The sequence below is a fragment of the Procambarus clarkii genome, chromosome 62 (genome assembly GCF_040958095.1).
Source record: "Procambarus clarkii isolate CNS0578487 chromosome 62, FALCON_Pclarkii_2.0, whole genome shotgun sequence".
NCBI lineage: Eukaryota > Metazoa > Arthropoda > Malacostraca > Decapoda > Cambaridae > Procambarus > Procambarus clarkii.
The window spans coordinates 6,324,102-6,347,922 of record NC_091211.1 but is presented as its reverse complement, the minus strand read 5'-3'; the positions used below and the strand labels follow the sequence as shown (position 1 = coordinate 6,347,922).

The window sequence follows — 23,821 nt, the reverse complement described above, 5'->3', positions numbered from 1 at the left end:
GGCTGTACCTCTCTCAACCAGTTTAAGAGTTAAACCAAGTACTGTCTAATTAACTCCATGTAACCTAACTTACCCCCTAAATGACAACCCATGTCTTGCTATTTTTTAAACAACGCTGTTCACCAACATGTGCAATTGCTGATTTCTGCTATGTTAACCCCCCTTTTTGTATTTTTTATTCCTTCTTTCAACACAATTTATACCTAATCCCGATTACTATTAAGTTTTAGTCTGTGTTTTTTCCCCCACACCTTGCCCAAAATGCTATGAGTATTAGTGGCTTTAGGTATTGTATGTACTAGCTCTGTCTATAAATCCAACATTATGTTTGTAAATCAACTGTATGTACTTTTCCTGAATAAAATGTATTTATTATATATTTTTTAATCAGTAAGTATTAAAAGAAGGCACCAAGCTGGGAAGGCTATGTAGCACCATTGTGTGTAACAATAAACCAAATTTTTTTTTTAACAAATAATGCACCTGTATGGTAAAACAAATCCTATCAGCTGTAAAAATATTGATGCAGTTATTTAAATGAAAAATATAATGAAAGAAATATTACAAGTTTATTTTTGTCCTATCTTTTTGTACTGTACAGTATATCCAAGGAAGTGAAAAATTGAGACATAATGCACAATTTAATGAATGATTAGCATGGATTAGCAGTTCAAAAGATATATGACTATTACATATCAACATGAGATCTTAATGATCCATGGTCAACATGATTTAATAAGGATAATACAGTACTGAATTTGTAATAATACAAACTATAATTTAAAATCTATATTACTGATTTTTTTATTAAGAAGATTAGGTATACACAGCAATGTACTACTACCCTATTCTATATGGAATATTACACAGTGTAGATAAAAAACTAGCTATAAGTTTATCTAATACTCCCATCTCACAGGATGGTTAGACATACTGAACATGGAATCAATTTAGAAAATACCAGCCTCAATACAAAAAACAAATAAACTCTGACTAAACAACTCTAAGCAATTTTCACAAGAGGTAAGCACTGAATCATGGAAACATTATATTATAATTACTCTTACCAGTTTCTACCAGACTCCTCTCAAACAATGTATTTTTAAACATGTTTAGGTATACACAGCAATGTGCTGCTTCCCTATTCTGTATAAAGGACCACACAGTGTAGATCAAAAACCAGCTACAAGCTCATCCAACATCCTCACCTCACAGGATGACCAGTTATACATGGAATTAGGAGAGAACAAAATATTTAATGCTGATCTATTAGCCTCCACTGGCAAAATCTGTGTGCAGCACAAGAATATCTTCCAATATTCCTGAGTGTATGAAGTAATTACAGAGCTCAAAATACCTCATAACATTTGGTATGAAGTCACTGATAACAGGACAATCACAGATATAGTGTTGGAGAGTGTTCTCTCAAGTAGGACTGAAAACAGATGTTTTTTTTTTTCCACCAAGAGAGCTATAAACTCATGAGAGCTATAAACTAGGAACCGCCTACCCGCTGAAGCCGTAAATGCCAAATTCCAGCTAAAAAATATCATTAAGACAATTGGCGGGCCCTTCAACAAGCCGCCGGCTTTCTGTCCTCTTCGAGGCCACTAGACAGTTAGTGGCCCTTGGGTAAATTCAGTAAATATATACAATAATTGTCAGCGCATCTTCCGAGCAACAAGGACAGCTATACAGTATCTCTTAGAATTACGTAGGTAGACAACAAATGTAACATATTTGTTTACTACAATGTCGGTGCTGGCTGTAGAAGTTGAAAAAACATTGTTTTACTTGGAAATATACTAATTTTATACGAAAATTCGACGTAAATAGGAGGCAGTAGAGCTCCGATAAACCAGCGCTAAATCTTCAATATGAAGAATGTTGCTGCTCTCTGATTGGCCAAACGAAACACAGTAGTGACCTCTATCGGCACGCAGGTGAACCAACAATTTTCTTCCTAAGTGGACCTTATTGAATCGCACCTAAGCATCTTCTTAGGGCACACTTAGGAACCTTCGTAGCAAACCCACTTACGAAGAAATACACAGAGCTTCCTGAATCTAGGTCCAGGTTGCTAGTATCCTACTGCAGGCCAACTATACGTGAATATATTATCTCGGTAATAATAATGCCATAAATACTTCTATGTCTACTCGTCGCAGCCAAACATGGTTCACTTTAGAGCATCAATACAACTTGGCATCATATAGGAATATATAAACATCACAAATCAAATTGAAATCAAGTCAATAATCATTTATTTATATATATATATATATATATATATATATATATATATATATATATATATATATATATATATATATATATATATATATATATACTGGGTGCGTACCCAGGATACAGCACGCATTTCCCCTCTGAACTGCGACACTGAGGCGCTGGAACAGGAAACTGGCCGCTCGTGGGTCTCTAGTTTTCCCAATGAGTTCCTCACCAACCTCCTTTAAAAACTTAAGTGCACATTTACCCCAGGCGCCCAGAGTCTGAGAGCCTATCGGCACGAACCTGCAACAACGTTCTAGGCCTCTGTACTTGTTGATTTTCTGGGTCTCCCTGAAGGTGGCTGCCCCACCTCATTCCGCTGAGCTGTAACGTAAATAGGTATCAGCCAATGTAGATGCACAGGTGTAATCCCATACGACCTGTTTACCTTTCCTCCATGGCTGCAGGGTGACTCCATCTGGGCGTTTTTGGCTGTTGTCAGGTCTGCACAACTGAGGTTCCCTTTGTGCTGGACGCCCATCCGTAGCCAAACTTCTCTTGATGATGTCATTGACTGCTTCGTGTCTGGCAATCTTTCCCTGCGTCTTACAACAGATGAGACCATGGCTGCCGTATTGGCCTGCCCGTGCATGGCCGCAAACACACCGGTGTTCAAATTCGTGACGCAAATAAATTCGTCACACAAATTCGTGATATATATATATATATATATATATATATATATATATATATATATATATATATATATATATATATATATATACATATATATATATATATATATATATATATATATATATATATATATATATATATATATATATATATATATATATATATATATATATATATATATATGTCAACGTTATACCTACAGGCTATATCCTACCGGCAACCGTCCATTCCTCTTATAAGGCAAATAAGTCAAGTATTTATATATTTAGATATAAATCTTTCTCCAGCCTTGTATAGACACTCACTGCGTCATTTATTCCTTAAATAGCCTATCTTGATATATTAAAATCCATAGTAGCATTATACTACACAAAAAAAATTCTCCCTTGAATATCAATGGTAGTCTAAAGTATTTACCATTTAAGATTTAGGTAATTTATCATTCTAATATATATTCATGTGGAATATCTACGGATTCGTCTCCTCGAGACCTGTCCAAATAAATTCTCAGTATCCCACCCAAAAAACAGATAACTCTTGTCTCACTAAGTTATATCTGTGTATGTGGAACTGTTATATCTACATTTCATCTGGTTGGCTACGTCTGGCATCCTTTGTGTGCCACTAATCAGTTGCCCCACAAATCTCGCGGCGCCAGTCGCTTCATCGTCTTGGACCACGCATTGCTGTGGCTCAGCAACGCACACATCCTTGTCCCCCAGTCCTCCCCCCACCATTCTCTCCTCTGTCCCTTTGTCCTCCCCCCACCATTCTCTCCTCTGTCCCTTTGTCCTCCTCTAACATTCTTCATTTCCCCATCACCTCATCCCCACCATCCCAAACTTCCCCATCCCCTCGTCCATCCCCATCATTACCCTCTCCCTTGTCCCCTCGTCCTCCCCACCATTACCCCACTCCTTCGTCTGATGCCTTCTGAAATGGTCTGATGTTCCCATCAGAAAATTGGGAACATCAAGGTATCTGATGTTCCCATCACTGAAATACAAGAAAAGCAGTTAAAAAATATCTGAAAATATGAAAAAAAAAAAAAAAAACTATGCTCACGAAATGAATGGTGTTGTAAACAACACAGCTCAATTCCAACGCAATTCACACAAAATAATTCAATAAAAATTAAAATAATTCAAAATCTATTAAAATTCTATTTATCAATGCAATGAGAAACAATGAAATGGAATCGTAACATATTTAGTATAGCATATGTGTTGCTCTTACATGCAACAGATGGTGCTGTTTGTCAAGAAAAGCATAGTTTTACCTGTCACAGGTGTGGGATCTATACTTATACTTACAAAATGAATTGTATGGTAAACAACACAGCTCAATTCCAACACAATGTCACACAAAATAATTCAATAAAAAATAAAATAAATCGAAATATATGAAAACAAAATTTATTAATGCAATCGGACACATTGAAATGGATTTCGTGACATATTTAGTAGAGCATGAATGTTGCTACTATGTGCAACAGATGGCGCTGTTTTTCAAAAATGCTTGTTTTTACCTGTCACAGGGATGGTATCAATATAGTAGGTATATAAAAAGACGCGCCTATTCGAATGGAACGTTGTGTCAAAATTTCAAAGCAATCGGTGAAGAACTTTAGAAGATTACAGCATGGGTTGCTCTTACGTCCAACAGATGGCTCTGTTTAAAAAAAAAAAATGTTTTTTTCCTGTCACAGGTGAAGCATGTATATAGTAGATATTCGAAGATTTCCCCTCACATGAAAAACACATGAAAAACACAGTTTTTCAGAAAAAAACATGTTTTTGTTACCGTCACAGACGTGATATGTATATAGTATGTATACAAAAACCGGGCTGGATGCGAATGGAACTTTGTGTGAAAATTTCAAAGCAATCGGTGAATAGCGATTTCGAACAAACGAACATTCCCATTTTTATTTATAGATATACCTGTTTATATATATACTAGCAGTACCCGCCACACGTTGCTGTGGCTCAGTCTGGTTAAAAGGAAAAGAAAGAAATGAGAAAACACACGTTTCTAATATGTTTAATTCCACAATGCTTGTGGGTATACAATATTTTTTGTTGTTCCATTGTCTGTGGAGATATAGAGATTTCCATATATAGAGATAGTCTGGTTTTCCGACTCTGGAACACGCAACATTTAATTGTCCATGTGAGAAGCAATCCGTGTCTAGATATCAACCGCATAATTCTAAAGATTGGCTCTGAGCTTTGTTGATGGTAATTCCAAACGCCAATCGAATTGGAAATTACAATCTCTTAAATTGAAATGGCATATCTGTTGGAATCATAGGAATGCGAGGAATGAGGACATCTTCACCTTTGAAAGGTCCTGTCAAGATTGTTGCTTCTACGACGTTGCTGATTAATTTTTTACTGCAAGGCGCATGACGTTGCAAAGTTTTGGCTGATTGATATCTCGTAACATGATAATTGTCACGCCAATTTTCAATTGCCGTACGTGTGATGGTATCCCTGGCAGATCGAGTGAGTTCCAAAATTCTGTTGGATAATTAACCGCTTCATCTGCTTCCTCAACAGTGTCGACGGACTTGTATGTGACTGCCTCGCTTTGAATGTTAGACTGAATAATATTGTTAAGGTCGTAGACGTCTTTGTTCTTGGCTGCTAGAATAGCTCGTTCATTCAGCCAATCGTGATTCTTATAATAGGGACTGAATATTGGGAAATACTTTCTCAACAAAATTCTTCTTTTGACGTCACTAAATTGCACAAGTTATGAGGCAATGAAATTCGTCCTGAGGTCAGATCAACCGGCACGTTTCCGTTTCCGATTTCCAGAAATTGATGTGAGAATATCCCAGCTGATGGATCGTTTTGCTGCTGGACACGCATATTTGTAGTCAGTTTAAACGTCTTTACGTGGCGCCACAAAGTAGAGTATTTCAGGGAAGCATTTATTTCGTCCGCTGGTGTCGATCGAGGAATTACAGGTAATGTTTGCCTGAAATCTCCTGCAAGCAGTATTAATGCATTCCCAAATGGTCTGATGTTTCCACGCAAATCTTGCAATGATCGATCAAGAGTCTCGAACGATTTTTGTGGGACATTGTGCATTCATCCCAAACAATAAGTTTGCATTTCTGCAATACTTTTCCTCAATACTTTTCCCATGCAGGATGCATTGGAAATGTTGCACGTCGGAGTTTCACTGAATTTCATGGTCAATGGCGATTTCACAGTCGAAGTAGCAGTTCTTCCACCTGGTAGCAATGTCGCAGCAATTCCAGACGACGCAAGAGCTAAGGTTATGCTATTTTGGGATCGATGTGCTGCCTGAATCAATTTAATTAGAAAGGTTTTACCTGTTCCTCCTGGCGCATCTAAAAAGATTTCTCCAAGCCCGTAATTGACAGTTTGAATTATTTGCTCATTAATGCCTTTTTCGCTCAAGCGTTGGCCTAGGAATATTTGATTAAACATACAACAACAGATCATCCGTGTTGTAATTTTGTTCACGACGCAATTCTACGTCGAACGAAGCAGCAGCGATCGATTTTGTGATGGGATTCCCAATTGATTGAGAACTTTGTTCGCGATTTCTGAGCACAAGTCTTCAATCATTATCAACGCTTCGTTGAAGATTTTTGCTGTAAAATCTATGTTCATATTTGAATTTTCTTTGGTTATTCGACAGATAATATCTTCAACCAAGTGCGATTTATAATTATCCCATAACTCTGTTGGAGATAACGGAGAGCCGGTGATCAATATGATTGCAAACATTGCACGAATTTGATTTGGATGTGACGTGTTGGACGTGTCATTAATGCATACATCCCAGTGCCGATCGTTCTCCAATAAATACAGAACTTGACATGCACTACGGGAAGTGGCATGTGTTACGCCGTTGACAAATCTCAATGGCTGAAAGACGTTGGACCGAGCACATTTACCAACAGCTTGCAAAGAAAGAAGCATTCATCCTGATTGGGATGCACGGTGTATAGTCTGCCTATCTTAGTTTATTTGAATATGCCAGGTTGTCCGTCGACTCGCTCTCCTCGTTTGCGTCGTTCAAATGATTTTCTACTGTCATTCCATGTGTAATATGTAGGCACTTCCGAATACAGCAGTGTTTTCGCAAACACGTCATTTTGACATAACGTGAAGAAAACAGTTAACGTTGTAGCCGGTGAATTCATAGTTGTTTGTTGCACATTTGCAGCTGTGAAATAAACGTGTTGTCCATTTTCATGTTTAAAAAAAAAAATAAATAGCTAAGGAAATATTTCAATAATTTAAACGCAGATTAATTGACACTGCTCAATTTCGCCACCAATTACACTGAAAAATAAGAAGAACAATTAAAAACAACGAATGAAGAAAATGGAAAAAGAAACGAATAAGCAATACCAACGAAATGAACGGAATGGTAAACAACACAGCTCAATTACAATGCAATGTCACACAAAATAATTAAATCAAAATGAAAATAAATCAAATTCTATGAAAATTCAATCTATCAATGCAATTGGAAACATTGAAATGGAATTGTAACATATTTTGTATAGCTTGTGTTGCTCTTACGTGCAATAGATGGCGCTGTTTAAAAAAAAAACATGGTTTTACCTGTCACAGGTGTGGCATCTAAATAGTAGGTATATAAAAACACGCACGTATTCGAATGGAACGTTGTGTCAAAATTTCAAAGCAATCGGTGAAGAACTTTCGGAGATTACACGGTGTGTTGTTATTACGTCCATCAGATGGCGCAGTTTTAAAAAAAAAAAATGTTTTTTCCTGTCACAGGTGAGACATGTATAAAGTAGGTATATAAAAACGGTCACCTATTCAAATGCAACGTTGTGTCAAAATTTCAAAGCAATCGGTAAACCGTTTTTGAAGACATCCATCACATGAAAAATCCATGAAAAACACTTTTTTAAAAAAAAAAACATGTTTTTCCCGTCACAGACGTAAAATCGATAGAGTATGTATATAAAAACCCGATCTGATGCAAATAGAACATTGTGTGAAAATTTCAAAGCAATCGGTGAAGAACTTTTGGAGATTAGCGATTTTGAACAAACGAACATTTCCTTTCTTATTTATATTGATATATAATATATATATGACTGAAAACTCATACCCCCAGAAGTGACTCGAACCCATACTGCCAGGAGCAACGCCACTGGTATCTACAGGACGCCTTAATCCACTTGACCATCACGACCAGACACAAGGAAGTGATAGCCGAAGCTATTTAAACCACTTCCCCGCCGGCACTCGGATGGTAATCTTGGGCATAGCATTTTATCAAATCACCTCATTTTTTGGGGCACACGTGAAGAACACAAATGCGAACAAGCCTGAATGGTCCCCAGGACTATATGCGACTGAAAACTCACACCCCAGAAGTGACTCGAACCCATACTGCCAGGAGCAACGCAACTGGTATCTACAGGACGTCTTAATCCGCTTGACCATCATGACCGGACATAAGGAAGTGATAGCCGAAGCTATTTGAACCACTTCCCACCGGCACTCAGATGGTAATCTTGGGCATAGCATTTTATCAAATCACCTCATTTTTTGGGGCACACGTGAGGAACACAAATGCGAACAAGCCTGAATGGTCCCCAGGACTATATGCGACTGAAAACTCACACCCCAGAAGTGACTCGAACCCATACTGCCAAGAGCAATGCAACTGGTATCTACAGGACGCCTTAATCCGCTTGACCATCAAGAGAGAGCCACTTAATCCGCTTGAGAGAGAGAGCCACACGCGTTGCTGTGGCTCAGTCTGGTTAAATGGAAAAGAAAGAAAAGAGAAAGCGCACGTTTCTAATATGTTTAATTCCACAATGCTTGTGGGTATACAATATTTTTTGTTGTTCCATTGTCTGTGGAGATATAGAGATTGTCTGGTTTTCCGACTCTAGAACACACAACATATAATTGTCCCTATGAGAAGCATTCCGTGTCTAGTTATAAACAGCACAATCCAAAAGATTGGCCCTGAGCTTTGTTGATATTGATTGCAAACGCCAATCGAATTGGGAATTGCAGTCTGTTAAATTGAATTGACATATCTGTTGGAATCATAGGAATGCGAGGAGTGAAGACATCTTCACCTTTAAAAGGTCCTGTCAAGATTGTTGCTTCTACGAAGTTGCTGAGTAATTTTTGAATGCAAACATGTGCGTTGCTGGTTGATATTTCGCAACATGATAATTAGCACACCGATTTTCAGTTGCAGTTCGTGCGGGGGTATCCCTGGCAGATCGAGTTAATTAAAAAATTATGTTGGGTAATTAACTTCTTCATCTGCTTCCTCAACAGTGTCGATGGAGTTGTATGTGACTGCCTCGCTTTGTATGTAAACTGAATAATATTGTTAAGTTCGTAGACGCCTTTGCCCTTGGCAGCAAGAACAGCTCGTTCATTCAACCAATCGTGATTCTTATAATTGGTTTGAATATTGGGAAATACTTTGTCAAACAATTCTTCTTTTGACGCCACTAAATTTTAGAAGTTATGACGCAATGAAATTCGTCCAGAGGTCAGATCAACTGGCACGTTTCCGTTCCCAATTTCCAGAAATTGATGTGAGAATATCTAAGCTGATGAGTCGTTTTGCAGTTGGAAATGCATATTTGTCGTAAATTTAAATGTCTCTACGTTGGCGCCACAAAGTAGAATATTTCAGGCGAGTATTTATTTCGTCCGCTGGTGTCGTTCGAGGAATTACAGGTAATGTTTGCATGAAATCTCCTGCAAGCAATATTAATGCATTCCTAAATGGCCTGATGTTTCCATGCAAATCTTGCAATGATCAATCAAGAGACTCCAGCGATTTTTTTGTGGGCCATTCATCCTAAACAATAAGTTTACATTTCTGCAATACCTTTCCCATGCCGGATGCTTTGAAAATATTGTACGTGGGAGTTTCAACGAATTACATGTTCAACGGAAATTTCAAACCCGAAGTAGCAGTTCTTCCACCTGGTAGCGATGTCGCATATATTCCGGACGATGCAAGAGCTAAGGTAATACCATTTTGGGACCGAAAAGCTGTCAAAATCAATCTAATTAGAAAGGTTTAACAGTTCCTCCTGTCACATCAAAGAAGATTTCTCCAAACCCATTATTGACAGTTTAAATTATTTGACATTATGTGCCCTTTTGTTCAAGCGTTAGTTTAAGAATTTTTGATTGCACATAAGACAACAGATCACCTGTGTTGCAATTTTGGTCACGACGCAATTCTACATCGAACGAAGCAGCAGCAGATCGATTCGGTTATGGTATTCCCAATTGTTTGAGAACTTTGTTCGCGTTTTCTAAGCACAAATCTTCAATCATTATCAACGCTTCGTTGTAGATTTCTGCTGTGAAATTCATGTTCATATTTGAATTTTCTTTGCGTATTCGACCGACAATATCTTGAGCCATGTGCGATTTGTGTTTCTCTCATATTCTGTTGGAGATGAAGGACCAGCGTTGGTTAAAATGATTGCAAACAATGCTCGAATTTGATTTGGCTTTTACGTGTTGGACGCGTCATTAATGCATACATCCCAGTGTCCGTCATTCTCCAATAAAATCAGAGCTTGACATGCACTACAGAAAGTGGCATGTGTTACATTGCTGACAAATCTCAATGGCTGGAAAGACGTTGGACCGAGCACATTTACCACCAGCTTGCGAAGAAAGAAGCATTCATCTTGATTGGAATGCACGGTGTACATTATGCCTACCGTAGTTTATTTGAATATGCCAGGTTGTCCGTCGACTCCCTCTCCTCTTCTGTGTCGTTCAAATGATTTTCTGCTCGCATTCCATATGTGATACGGAGGCACTTCCGAATACAGCACCGTTTTCGCAAATGCGTCATTCTGACATAACGTTAAGAAAGCAGTTAACATTGTAGCCGGTGGATTCATAGCTATTTGTTGTACAATTGCAGCTGTGAAATATACGCGTTGTCCATTTTCTTGTTAAAAAAAAAAATGAATACTACCAAATTTTTCAATTAAAACGCAGATCAATCGACACAACTCAATTCCACCGCCAATTGCACTGAAAAAAATGAACAGTTAAAAACACGAAATGAAAAAAATGAAAAAATAAAAAATAAACTATACTCACGAAATGAAAGGTATGATAAACAACACAGCTCAATTCTAATGCAATGTCACACAAAATAATTAAATCAAAATGAAAATAAATCGGAATCTATGAAAATTCAATTTATTAATGCAATCGGAAACACTGAAATGGAAACGTAACATATTTTATACAACCTGTGTTGCTATTATGTGCAACAGATGGCACTGTTTTTCAAGAAAAGTATGTTTTTACCTGTCACAGGTGTAGCATCTATATCGTAGGTACATCAAAACACACGCGAATTCGAAAGGAACGTTGCGTCAAAATTTCAAAGCAATTAATGAAGAACTTTCGGAGATTACAGCGTGTGTTGCTCTTACATCCAACAGATGGCGGCGTTTAAAAAAAAATAACATTTTTTCCTGTCCCAGGTGAGGCATGTATATATAGGTATATAAAAAAAATGTGCCTATTTGAATGCAACGTTGTGTCAAAATTTCAAAGCAATCGGTAAAGAGGTTTAGAAGATTTCCCTCATGAAAAACACATGAAAATCACAACTTTTTAGAAAAGCATGTTTTTTACCGTCACAGACGTGACATCTATATAGTATGTACATAAAAACCTGCTCGGATGTGAATGGAACGTTGTGTGAAAATTTCAAAGGAATCGGTGAAGAACTTTCGGAGATTAGATATTTTGAATAAACGAACATTTCCATTTTTATTTATATAGATATACATGTATATTTGTTTTATTTAAACTTTGTTACAAAAAAAGGAGTTACATATATGGTACAAAGATGATTATCATAAGTTTTCGAGTACCTCCAGCTCCTCATATAATGGGCAGGAACCCCTGAATGCAGTGTGCATTTCCCCTCTGTATCGCATCACTGAGGCGCTGGAAAAGGATACCGGCAGCTCTAGGGTCTCTTGTTGTATCAATTAGCCTAGAAGCCAGTTCCTTCAAAAAACTGGTGGCACTTTTACCCCAGGCGCTGAGTTTCTCAGAAGCAATTGGGACAAAATTGTAGTGGTGATCCAGTTCTCTGTACTTACGGAGTTTGGCTGATTCTCTGTGAGTGGCAGCGCCACCTGGTTGTGCAACACTGAAGTCAATGGAGGTCTTAGCCAGGGTTGATACGCATGTGTAGTTCCACACCAACTGCTTGCCGTTCTTCCAAGGGTTCACTGTGATACCATCTGGGCGACCAATAAGAGCATCAGAGTTATGGGGAGTTAGGTAATGGGGCTCTCTTTCAGCTGGGCATCCAGCTGTAGTGAGGTTCCTATTGATGATGTCGTTAACTTCACTGTGCCTCGAGTGCCAGCCCCCTGTGCTTTGGCAGAGTAGGCCATGGTGGCCGTACCTGTCAGCCACCACCTCGCCGCAAATACACCTATATCTGGTGTGGTTTGGGGCAGCAAGGCGGAGGGCCATAGCAATTCGGAGGGCGGGTGATGTGAGACGTGTCCCAGTTTTCGACATTGGGGTTGCTAACTGGAAATCTGCGTGTGGGGCTGCTACTGCTGTGAGGCGAGCAATGTCATGCTGTGTTGTTGCAGCACCCAGGCACTCTGCAGCAACTTGGTCTACAATGGGGCCATCCCAGCTGGTTTGCTTGTGGACTTTTGAGGTTGGTGGTTGAGGTGATGGGCCTGCACGAGAGGCCCACTCTGTGGCACCGCTTATAAAATTTGGATCATGTAGGCCTGTCAGCTGATGTAAGTAAGCAGATAGAATTTCCTTCAGAAGGTCGTCGGATGCCGAGGAGGAGGACAGTAAGGATGGTACAGCGATTTGCGTTGCTGTTCAAACTCCGAGGCCCCCAAGTCTTACGGGAAGAGAGGCTTGTTTCCACTGTAGGTCATCAAAAGAGAGGTTAAGGACTTTTTCTAGCATTGATTTCAGTAACAGGTCAATACTCTCCTAGTTTTTGGCTACAGTAGGATGGTGAACACCTCAGAAAGTAGGTTAACCTGGGAGGGACAGACATTTGGTGATGAGGTAAAGTGCGTCATGGGCATCAATATCCTCAATCCTCCCATCCATTCTCTTAAGGTCGGATATTTTCTTATCAAAGACCACATCGATAGCTTTCAACCCTAGGGGGGGCTCCTAGGAGTGTGCTGTCTTCAGGTTTAGTGATATGGATATTTGACAGAACACCCTCTATTCTCTCAATGATGCCCTGGTTGGAACATATTATTTCACTCTTAGAAGGGTTCAGGGTAAGGCCTAAAATTGCACCTTGCTCCTGGATTTTTCTGATGTCCTCCAGGAGGGAGTCTTGGGAGCCAGCTATGGTACCATTATCCAAGAACCAGATGTTTAGCTCGCTGGACAGGACTTCTGTGACTTGTTTGATGACTAATTAGAAAAGGAGAGGAGCAAGGGGGTCACCCTGTTGGACGCCTTCTCGTGAGTCAATTTCATATTCACCAAAAAGTAGCTTAAGGTCCATACTGTAGCATGAATGTACGAAAAGGTAGAGGGAGGGGAAATGACGATGAACCGCACGGAGTACAGCATCCCTCCGCATGAAATTGAAGGCCATTTTTAAATCTAGCTTGATCAGAACCTTTTCGTCTGTGATGTTGGCAACAAAAGCTCGAGCTGCGTGAGCTGAGCTGCCGCCTCTCACCCTTATGGAATGCCGAACCCGAGCTGTTTTGGCTTTAGCATGTTTGCTGCTGCCTTGCTAACTGTTCTTGCAGCAGCCTTTACGACGAGACACCAGATGGAATTCTCCACAGCTATTGGCCTGATCCCTCCATCCTTTTTCTTTAGAGTACAGAGAGATGCTCCAAAAAAGATAGCTCTTATGGTCTCTGGTGTGTTGCCAGCTAGACATATGTTGGTGAATCTGGTTAGTTCCACCAAGAGGTTCTGTGCAATGTCAACCACTGCAGGGTTGAGCATTTGTTTGATGTGGTTAGGTTTTAGTTCTGTGAACCCACCTGCTGATCCTGTTGTGAAGGACAAGGCTACTTTATGGACCACAGATTCGGCCACCCAGAGAGGTTCTGCTCCAGTAACCCCAACTTCTACAATGTCATCTTCACACGGAGCCCTGGGTGGGTGTTTCTCCCTTAGGGCTTGAGCTGTTGCGGCATCTCTGTCAGCAATTCAGTCCTCACTGGTGATGACTCGTATTGCGCCAATAGTGTTTCCTTCTTCTATTTTTTTGGTGACTGATGTTCTGATTTTTATGTCTCGGATACGTCAATGTTGCTCTTTCTGCCATGGGTGTTTCTCGTGCGAGTGGGAAGGCGCACCTGGTTGTCCTCCCTGGGAAAATCATTAATGGCTTTGATGACGGAGGCAGCTAAGGTTTTGTCTCTCCATGCATGGGTGGCTGGACATATGTTGCCAAACAGTAGGAGGTTGTGCCATGGTTGGGTCGTTCCAGGAGAGTCGTTGACCTTTCTCAGGACAGATAATTTGGCTGCTGCATGGGAGCGGGCTGCTTTAGGGATGTGTTGCAAGGTTCTGGCCGATGTTGCTTTGATAGCTTCTAATAAATTATCTGTGGGAATGAAGCTCTGGGAGGTGTTTTGCCTGACGGGTGGTGTGGGCTGTTGATTGGTGTTCTCCCTGGGAGGGCGCCCAGAACCCAAACACCTGGCTCCGTTGTGGTAATGATTGCGCACATTACCATAAAGTATGCTAAATCCTCGACCGGATTTAGCATACCTTGTCACACGTCTGACATCTACCTTGTCTACCCCTGCTTGATGGCTCATCTTGGCTTGGAGAAGCCTCGCTGTCTGTTGAGAGCTGCGACATGGGCGGGCGCTGGGCGGGAGGGTGGACGGCGGGTGGAGACTAGAGGATGGGCGGTGGTTGGAGGCTTGGGGGATGGTCAGCTGGCCGTGGGACTTACCACTCAGATGAGTGGTAATACATATACCAATTCTATACACTGTGTGGGTATACGCCCACTACACAATATGTGGGTATACATTGGGTGGGTGGGTAGCGTAGACACACATGGGAGCCTCACGGGTTCTGTGGGCGGGAGGCAAGGTGGCCTCGTGGGTGGGGAGGCGACGTGGTGGGGTGGAGCAGGAAGGGTGAGAGCTGGTACTGCCCGGCCTGGGGGCTGGGTGGGGGGTCAGGGCGACACTAACACTGGTATAATTTCCCCGTATATCACTGCACAATAATGAATGTATCATACACTTGTACACCCAGGAACACTTCTCACCTGGCGGCAGCCTTGGCTATGCCGATTCATAATCATGGCAGTACTCACCTAATTGTGCTTGCGGGGGTTGAGCTTTGGCTCTTTGGTCCCGCCTCTCAACCGTCAATCAACTGGTGTACAGATTCCTGAGCCTACTGGGATCTATCATATCTACATTTGAAACTGTGTATGGAGTCAGCCTCCACCACATCACTGCCTAGTGCATCCCATTTACGAACTACTCTGACACTGAAAAAATTCTTTCTAATGTCTCTGTGGCTCATTTGGGTACTCAACTTCCAACTGTGTCCCCTTGTTCGCGTATCACCAGTGTTGAACAGTTTATACTTGTTTACCCGGTCGATTCTCCTGAGGATTTTGTAGGTTGTGATCATGTCTCCCCTTACTCTTCTGTCTTCCAGTGTCGTCAGGAGCATTTCCCGTAGCCTTTCCTCGTAACTCATGCCTCTTAGTACTGAGACTAGTCTAGTGGCATACCTTTGGACTTTTTTCAGCTTCGTCTTGTGCTTGACAAGGTACGGGCTCCATGCTGGGGCTGCATACTCCAGGATTGGTCTTACATATGTTTTGTACAAGATTCTGAGTGATTCCTTACACAGGTTCCTGAACGCTGTTCTGATGTTAGCCAGCTTCGCATATGCCACAGACGTTATTCTTTTTATGTGGGCTTCAGGAGACAGGTTTGGTGTGATATCAACTCTTAGATCTTTCTCTCTGCCCGTTTCATTAAGTACTTCCTCTCCTATTCTGCATCCTGTGTCTGGCCTCCTGTTTCCACTGCCTAATTTCATAACTTTGCATTTACTCGGGTTGAACTCCAACAGCCATTTGTTGGAACAGTCACTCAGTCTGTCTAGGTCATCTTGTAGCCTCCTACTATCATCCTCTGTTTCAATCTTCCTCATACTTTTGCATCGTCAGCAAACATTGAGAGAAACGAGTCCATACCTTCTGGGAGATCATTTACATATATCAGAAACAGTATAGTTCCAAGGACTGACCCCTGCGGGACTCCACTTGTAACGTCTCGCCAATCTGAGACCTCACCCCTCACGGTGACTCGTTGTCTCCTGTTTCTTAGGTACTCCTTTATTAAATGGAGTACCTTCCCTTTCACACCGGCCTGCATCTCCAGCTTTTTCACTAGCCTCTTGTGTGGTACTGTATCAAAGGCTTTCTGACAATCCAAAAATATGCAGTCTGCAAACCCTTCTCTTTCTTGCCTGATTTTTGTTTCCTGATCATAGAATTCAAGTAACCCTGTGAGGCAGGACCTGCCATCCCTTAACCCATGTTGATGCTGTGTTACAAAGTTCTTTCGCTCCAGATGTTCCACTAGCTTTCTTCGCACAATCTTCTCCATCAGCTTGCATGGTATGCAAGTTAGGAACACTGGCCTGTAGTTCAGTGCCTCCTGTCTATCCCCTTTCTTGTATATCGGGACTACGTTAGCTGCTTTCCAAATTTCTGGCAGTTTCCCTGTTGCCAGTGATTTATTGTACACTATGGAGAGTGGCAGGCACAGCTCTTCTGCTCCTTCCTTTAGTGTCCAAGGGAAGATTCTATCTGGGCCTATAACCTTTGTCACATCCAACTCTAGTAAAGACTTCCTTACTTCCCCGCTGGTAATCTCAAACTCTGCCAGTGGTTCCTGGTTAGCTATTCCCTCTCTTATCTCTGTGATTTCTCCTTCCTCTAAGGTGAAGACCTCCTAGAATTTCTTATTCAGTTCCTCACACACTTCCTTGTCGTTTGTAGTGAATCCTTCTTCCCCTATTCTTAATTTCATAAGTCTTTGCCTTGCTTGCGATGTCATTTTCGTATTGTCTTTCTGCCTCTCTTCTCTTCCTGACATATTCATTCCTGGCATTCTGATATCTTTCTCTGCTCTCAAGTGTCCTGTTATTCCTATAGTTTCTCCATGCCCTTTTACTTTGCTGCTTAGCTAGCCTACATCTCTGATTAAACCATGGGTTTCTGATCTTCATTTCACTGTTTTCGTTTTGGACTGGAACAAACTTGTTTGCTGCGTCCTTGCACTTCTGCGTGATGTAGTCCATCATGTCTTGGGCCGTCTTTCCCCTGAGCTCTGCTTCCCATGCTATATCTGTTAGGAATTTTCTTATCTCCTCATAGTTTCCCTTTCGGTATGCTAACCTTTTATTTTCGGTATCCCTCCTCGAGTTCAATAACCCTTCTTCAATCAAGTACTCAAACACCAGTACACTGTGGTCGCTCATTCCTACTAGGGCATCAAAACCGATTTCTCTTTGTCGGAGTCGTTCAGAGTGAAGACTAGGTCGAGTCTCGCTGGTTCGTCATTTCCTCTCATCCTTGTGGGTTCTCTGACATGCTGGGTTAAAAAGTTTCTAGTCATCACCTCCAATAGTTTGGCTCTCCACGTATCCTCGCCTCCATGCGGTTCCTTGTTCTCCCAGTCAATTCTTCCGTGATTGAAGTCCCCCATGATGAGCAGGTGGATCTATTTCTACAGGCAGCAGAGGCTGCCCTCTCAATTATAGTGTTAACTGCCATGTTGTTGTTTTCATACTCTTGAATGGGTCTTCTGTCATTTGGTGGAGGGTTATATATTACTGCTACTACTATTCTTGGTCCTCCCATAGTCATGGTGCCTGTTTTGTAGTCTCTGAAACTCTCACAGCCCGGGATAGCCATCTCCTTAAAACTCCATTCCTTTCTCATGAGTAAGGCCACTCCTCCTCCCCTACCTTCCCTCTCTTTCCTTATTACTGTCTACTCCTGGGGAAACACGGCATTTGTTATGATTCCAGAGAGTTTTGTTTCAGTGAGTACGATTACATCTGGGTACACTTCTTGTGCCCTTTCCCTTAGTTCACTTGTCTTGCATGTGATCCCATCTATGTTCAAGTACATTACCCTGAAACTGACTCTCTTCTGCTTGTCGTTTGGGGGGGGGGGGGGGACCTGTGGGTTCTGGGGTGAGCGGGAGCTGGGAGGATCTGGTATGGGGAGACTGGTGGAGGAGGAAGGGCTTGGAGGGGTGGGGGGGGAGGGGGAGGGTAAAGGGGGTGGGTGAGAGGGGGGGCTTAGGGGGGGTGGGGGAGAATGGAGGGCTTGGGGGTGTTAGAGACAAGAGGGCATGTGGGGGAAGGGAGGGCTTGAGGGATGGGGGAGAAGGGAGGTCCTGGGGGGAGGGATGAGTTGGAGGAGGGGGAATGGTGAGTGGAAGGATGGGGATGGGTGGGGGTAGGGTGCCTTAGGTTGGTACTTAGTGGTGGGCTGATAGGGGATGGGGCAGGTTGGGTGTCTGTTGGGTAGAATGTGGGGGTGGTGTCCCACTCCCTGTGGCTATTGCACTGTTTGAGGAGGATTCCCCACTCCTCTCCGGGGTTGTAGGGATTGGGGTTGTGGCTCTCTGATTTCTTTCTCTCTCCCTGAGGTCCTTTCTCGCGTCTGCTGCCTGCTTTCTCTCTTCCCTTGTCATATCCCTCTGCAGGAATACTTTTTTGAACTTAAGTACATTTGCTAGACCGCTCTTCCTTGCTAACAGTTCCTCTTTCGTGTTTTCGCTCATGAATACCACCCTTATCATCCGGTTTCTGTCCTTGTTGTACTTTCCAAGCCTGAAAACCTTTTCAACATTTTGTTCATTTCCCTCCATCCTTACCTCTTTAAGGATCTTGGTAACTATGTTTTTGTCCTTGTCTCTCCGCTCCTTTGGGCTGGTCCCTGTTTGCTCTTTATTGCCTGCTACTACTACTGCTCTTTTTCTCTCTATCAGCCGGCTAGTACATCTAGCTGCTTCCTGAGAGGAAGCCACTTCCATGGCAACTTCCCTAACTGAAGACCTAGCTTCAGGGCTCTTTTTTAGCATATCAGCAAATGAGAGCTGTGTTGTGGAGGTCCCCTCCACAGTAGCATTCCCATGTCCCTGAGGTACGGTTTGTGTCTGGTATTGCAGAGGAGTCTCCTTCAGGCATCTTATCTCCTCCTTTGCTGCCCTTAGTTCATCCTGCAGGTAGGCAACTGTCTCCCTCATTACCCTCAGTCCTTCACTGAATTCATCCCACATATGCTGCAATACTCCCTTCATCCAGGCTTCCTGTTCCACCCCATCCTCTGAGTTTGTTCGAGTCGTGATTGTCCTCCTGCGTTTGTCACCCCGAGTTCGTGCCCCTTCCATGTTTACCCTATGAGAGAGAGAGAGAGAGAGAGAGAGAGAGAGAGAGAGAGAGAGAGAGAGAGAGAGAGAGAGAGAGAGAGAGAGAGAGAGAGAGAGAGAGAGAGAGAGAGAGATAAAAAGAATGGCGGGGAAAAAGAGAGAGAGATAGAGAGAGGGAGAGAGAGAGAGAGAGAAAGAGAGCGAGAGAAAGGGGGGAGAGAGAGAAAGGGGAGAGAAAAAAAAGGGGGAGAGAGAGAAGGGGGGGGGGGGGGTAGAGAGAGAAAGGGGGGGGGGAGAGAGAGAGAGGAGGAGAGGAGAGAAAGGGGGGGAGAGGGAAAAGGGAGAGAGAGAGAGAGAGAGAGAGAGAGAGAGAGAGAGAGAGAGAGAGAGAGAGAGAGAGAGAGAGAGAGAGGGGGGGGGGAGGGGGAGAGAGGTGTGTGTGAGTGTGTATGTGGGGGGGAGGTGGGAGAGAGGGAGGGAATGGTGAGGGTGTGTGGAGCAGATTAGATTGGGAGGGTGTTGACCATATGGTTGGGAGGCTGTGTGTGTACTGTTGGTACTGTGATGGGAGGAGGTGAGGGTGAGAGAAGGGGGTGGGGAGTTATCTAGGTGTAGGGCGGAGTGTTTTTCTTCACACTTCGGTGCCACAAACTAGTTCCCACGTGAGCCGAATATTTCCTTTGAGGTTCGTTTCCATTTGTTAACTTATATCCAAGACTAACTATTAAAAAACAATAACACTGTACACCGTTTGACTGACTGACTTTGTGAGAGGCCTTTCCTTACCTTACCGCCAATTCAAAACATCCCAGCACAAACAGGTGTTTAAAGTACTGTTGACAGTCGGGGTGTAGTCCTGCTGTCCTCATCCACGCCGCTGCCAGGCGTAGGTCCCTCCAACTTGTCGCTATCTATCACCAGTACTCTGCTTCCTGTTCCTCTTAGCACTGATATAGTTCTAATGTCACACTTGTAGGATGACTTCTTCACTATCCTATTCACTATTTGTTATGATCTTCACTATCGCATCTATTTGTGTACACTGACCATGCAGTGGCCCACCTGCTTGTCCTGGCATTGTTGTCGTACCCCTGATCTTGTCTAATATTCCTTGCTGTGTCCGCGCGAGACACTCAGCTCGTGTTATGTGTGTGTGTGTGTGTGTGTGTGTGTGTGTGTGTGTGTGTGTGTGTGTGTGTGTGTGTGTGTGTGTGTGTGTGTTTACTAGTTGTGTTTTTACGGGGGTTGAGCTTTGCTCTTTCGGCCCGCCTCTCAACTGTCAATCAACTGTTTACTAACTACTACTTTTTTTTTTTTTTTTTTTTTCCACACCACACACACACACACACACACACCAGGAAGCAGCCCGTGACAGCTGACTAACTCCCAGGTACCTATTTACTGCTAGGTAACAGGGGCATTCAGGGTGAAAGAAACTTTGCCCATTTGTTTCTGCCTCGTGCGGGAAAGTGTGTGTGTGTGTGTGTGTGTGTGTGTGTGTGTGTGTGTGTGTGTGTGTGTGTGTGTGTGTTTGCCGAATAAAAAATAAACTGTGTAATAATTACCATTTTGTATGGACGTAATCAACTAATTTTGACGATGATATTTTCAGGTAAAACAGAACTTTGTGAAAGGCTTGTTGTTGATGGCGTGAGCAGTCAAGAACTTTGGTTTGAAGTGAGAGGATATTTAGGAGGGAAGGAAGTCCACCACAGAAAGCCGATATCCCTTGTAAGTCGTGTCATGAAGACATTTATCCAGACGGACAAATATATATACAAGCCTGGTCAAGATGTCCAATTTAGAATACTCACCGTGATTGGACCATATCTTAATGTTTCCACTGATAAGGTAATTTGCACAATAATATTAATAGTCACATATTGCGTGCTATATATTTTCCTCTGTTAAATCTTCAACTCTGTTAATTAAATTATTAAAATATTTTTAATTAGGTAACTATCGCCAATTTAAAATTATTATTTCATTATATCAAATAATAATAATTATTGAATTATTATATATATATATATATATATATATATATATATATATATATATATATATATATATATATTATATATATATATATAAATCATTATGTATATTTCTCAAAATTGTATTATTAAAGGTAAAGTTTCCACATAATAACCATTATGGTGGTAAGTTGTGTAGATCATAGTTACATAGTTATGGATTAATCATGTTTTATGTTAATGTTTATCAAGTATCTGGAAGTGTGGGTAGAGACGCCATCTGGCAGCCGCGTGGCTCAGTGGACTGATGTCCAGAACCCTGGACTTGTGCAGCTCTCTATGAAGCTTACTGACGAGCCACAAGAGGTCAGTTGATGCACTTACTCATTACCACCAGAGGAGGTGAGTTGACACACTTACACTTAGGAACCAGAGGAAGTGAGTCCAGACACTTGCACTTAAGCACCAGAGGAAGTGAGTTGAGGCACTTACACTTAAGCACCAGAGGAGGTGAGTCCAGACACTTACACTTAAGCACTAGAAGAGGTGAGTTAAAAAACTTACACTTAAGCACCAGAGGAGGTCAGTTGAGACACTTGCACTTAAGCACCAGAGGAGGTCACTTAAGACACTTACACTTAAGCACCAGAAGAGGTGAGTTGACACACTTACACTTAAGCTCCAGAGGAGGTGAGTTAAGACACTTACACTTAAGCACTAGAGGAAGTCAGTTGACCCACTTACACTTAAGCACCAGAGGAGGTCAGTTAAGACACTTGCACTTAAACACCAGAGGAGGTCAGTTAAGACACTTGCACTTAAGCACTAGAGGAGGTCAGTTGATCCACTTTCACTTAAGCACCAGAGGAGGTGAGTTATAACGCACTCAAGCACCAGAGGAGGTCAATTAAGATACACTTAAGCATCAGAGGAGGTGAGTTAAAACACTTACACTTAAGCACTAGAGGAGGTCAGTTGACACACTTACACTTAACCACCAGAGGTCAGTTAAGACACTTACACTTAAGGGCCAGAGAAGGTCACTTAAGACACTTACACTTAAGGGCCAGAGGAGGTCACTTAAGACACTTACACTTAAGCACCAGAAACCATAAAACACTTGCCATCATGTTTATATAATAATATTTCACAACAGATCTGAAGTTTGTATTCAGAGGACATGAAAATATTGATGTTAACTGAATAGTTTAAAAGTGTTTAATATCACAATATGATTGTGACGAGGTGACAGAAGGACGGTGGATGTCGGAAAATCCGACACCATTTAATAATATCATACAGTAGATAATATTGCTGCATTGTATAAACAAGTTAACCCATAGAAAATGTAACTTGTAGTTGAATTTTCCGTCTATAGAAAACGGGATATCATTGCCACATACTATTATAAATTCACCACCTATTATGGTGGGAATTATTCTTAAATACATTAGTCTTTGGACTTTACCATCATAAAAACATCTCATATAAATTAACTTAATTATCAATATTAAAATAGAGTAAATGTGACCATTCTATCACTTATTTCTATCTGGACAATGTAGGCCAGTGGCGTCAGTTGTGAGGGAGTGGTCAGGCATTGTTATTGCTTAAGACCAGAGTCGTTGGAGCAAGTAACAGCTCCTATAAATTCTCTTGGACGAAGTGTGACAAAGATCAGAGTAGTGGTCTTTCATCATCAACACGCTGTCAGCCAATACAAGGGAGGTGTCTTTCCGAAACCCGTTTATCTAATCATTTATGGCCATGAATATTGGGTAGACATTGGGTGAGCCAGTTAGATCACAAATGATCGACTCAAACAAGGTAATTAAGCCTTGGTCTTTATGGTTCAATGTACAGTGTTTTCTCTGATATAGCTGTCATATATAAGGATTCTGGCTTCATAGCTACCACCCTTTTGACAGGTCAAGATGAGGAAGCATGCTCTGTGTATCAGTTACCAGGGTGATGGAAGCTGCCTCATACAAGGAAAATTTGGTGTCTACATCCTAGTTATACCTGGTGGACTAAGGCCTGCTGTACAAATAAGATAAGGAACCTCTTCACTGTATGTAGTCTAATACTGTAGTTTGATTGGCTGCATATATATAAATTCAATATAACCCCCCCCCCCTTAATGTGTAGTGGATCGATTTGTGAGATTATTGCAGAAATACAGTCCACTTAACATCATGCAAATTGCTATCGAAATATATAAATTAACGTAAAACAAAAAATTCTATATAAATTAAATATATATAAATCTCACAGGTCGGTTCCCACAGTGGACACATTGTGCTCAGTACAATCACCAGTAACAAGCACCATGGCTGAAACAACCATGACAGGCCCTCTTTTTATCTCTTCCTGTTTTCCCCTCTTACTGTCTCTCCCCTTCTTCCTCCCCTTCTCTCCCCCCTTCTCCTTCTCACTTATCGGCCTGGCAGGCCTGGGCCCT

At 41.8% G+C, this 23,821-nt stretch overlaps 1 protein-coding gene across 2 annotated transcripts in view; it reads left to right on the top strand.

Annotated features, from left to right (window-relative positions):
- Positions 1-23,821, top strand: part of LOC123766633 (murinoglobulin-2) — a 585,294-nt gene that overhangs the window by 148,774 nt on the left and 412,699 nt on the right. For both annotated transcript variants that reach the window (XR_011223484.1, XM_069308162.1), the window contains exons 3-4: positions 20,997-21,235; positions 21,613-21,726. Coding sequence is in view for 1 of the 2 variants with exons in the window: in XM_069308162.1 (XP_069164263.1) it covers positions 20,997-21,235; positions 21,613-21,726 (353 nt within the window). In the remaining variant the exon portion in view is untranslated. The remainder of the gene's footprint in view (positions 1-20,996; positions 21,236-21,612; positions 21,727-23,821) is intronic.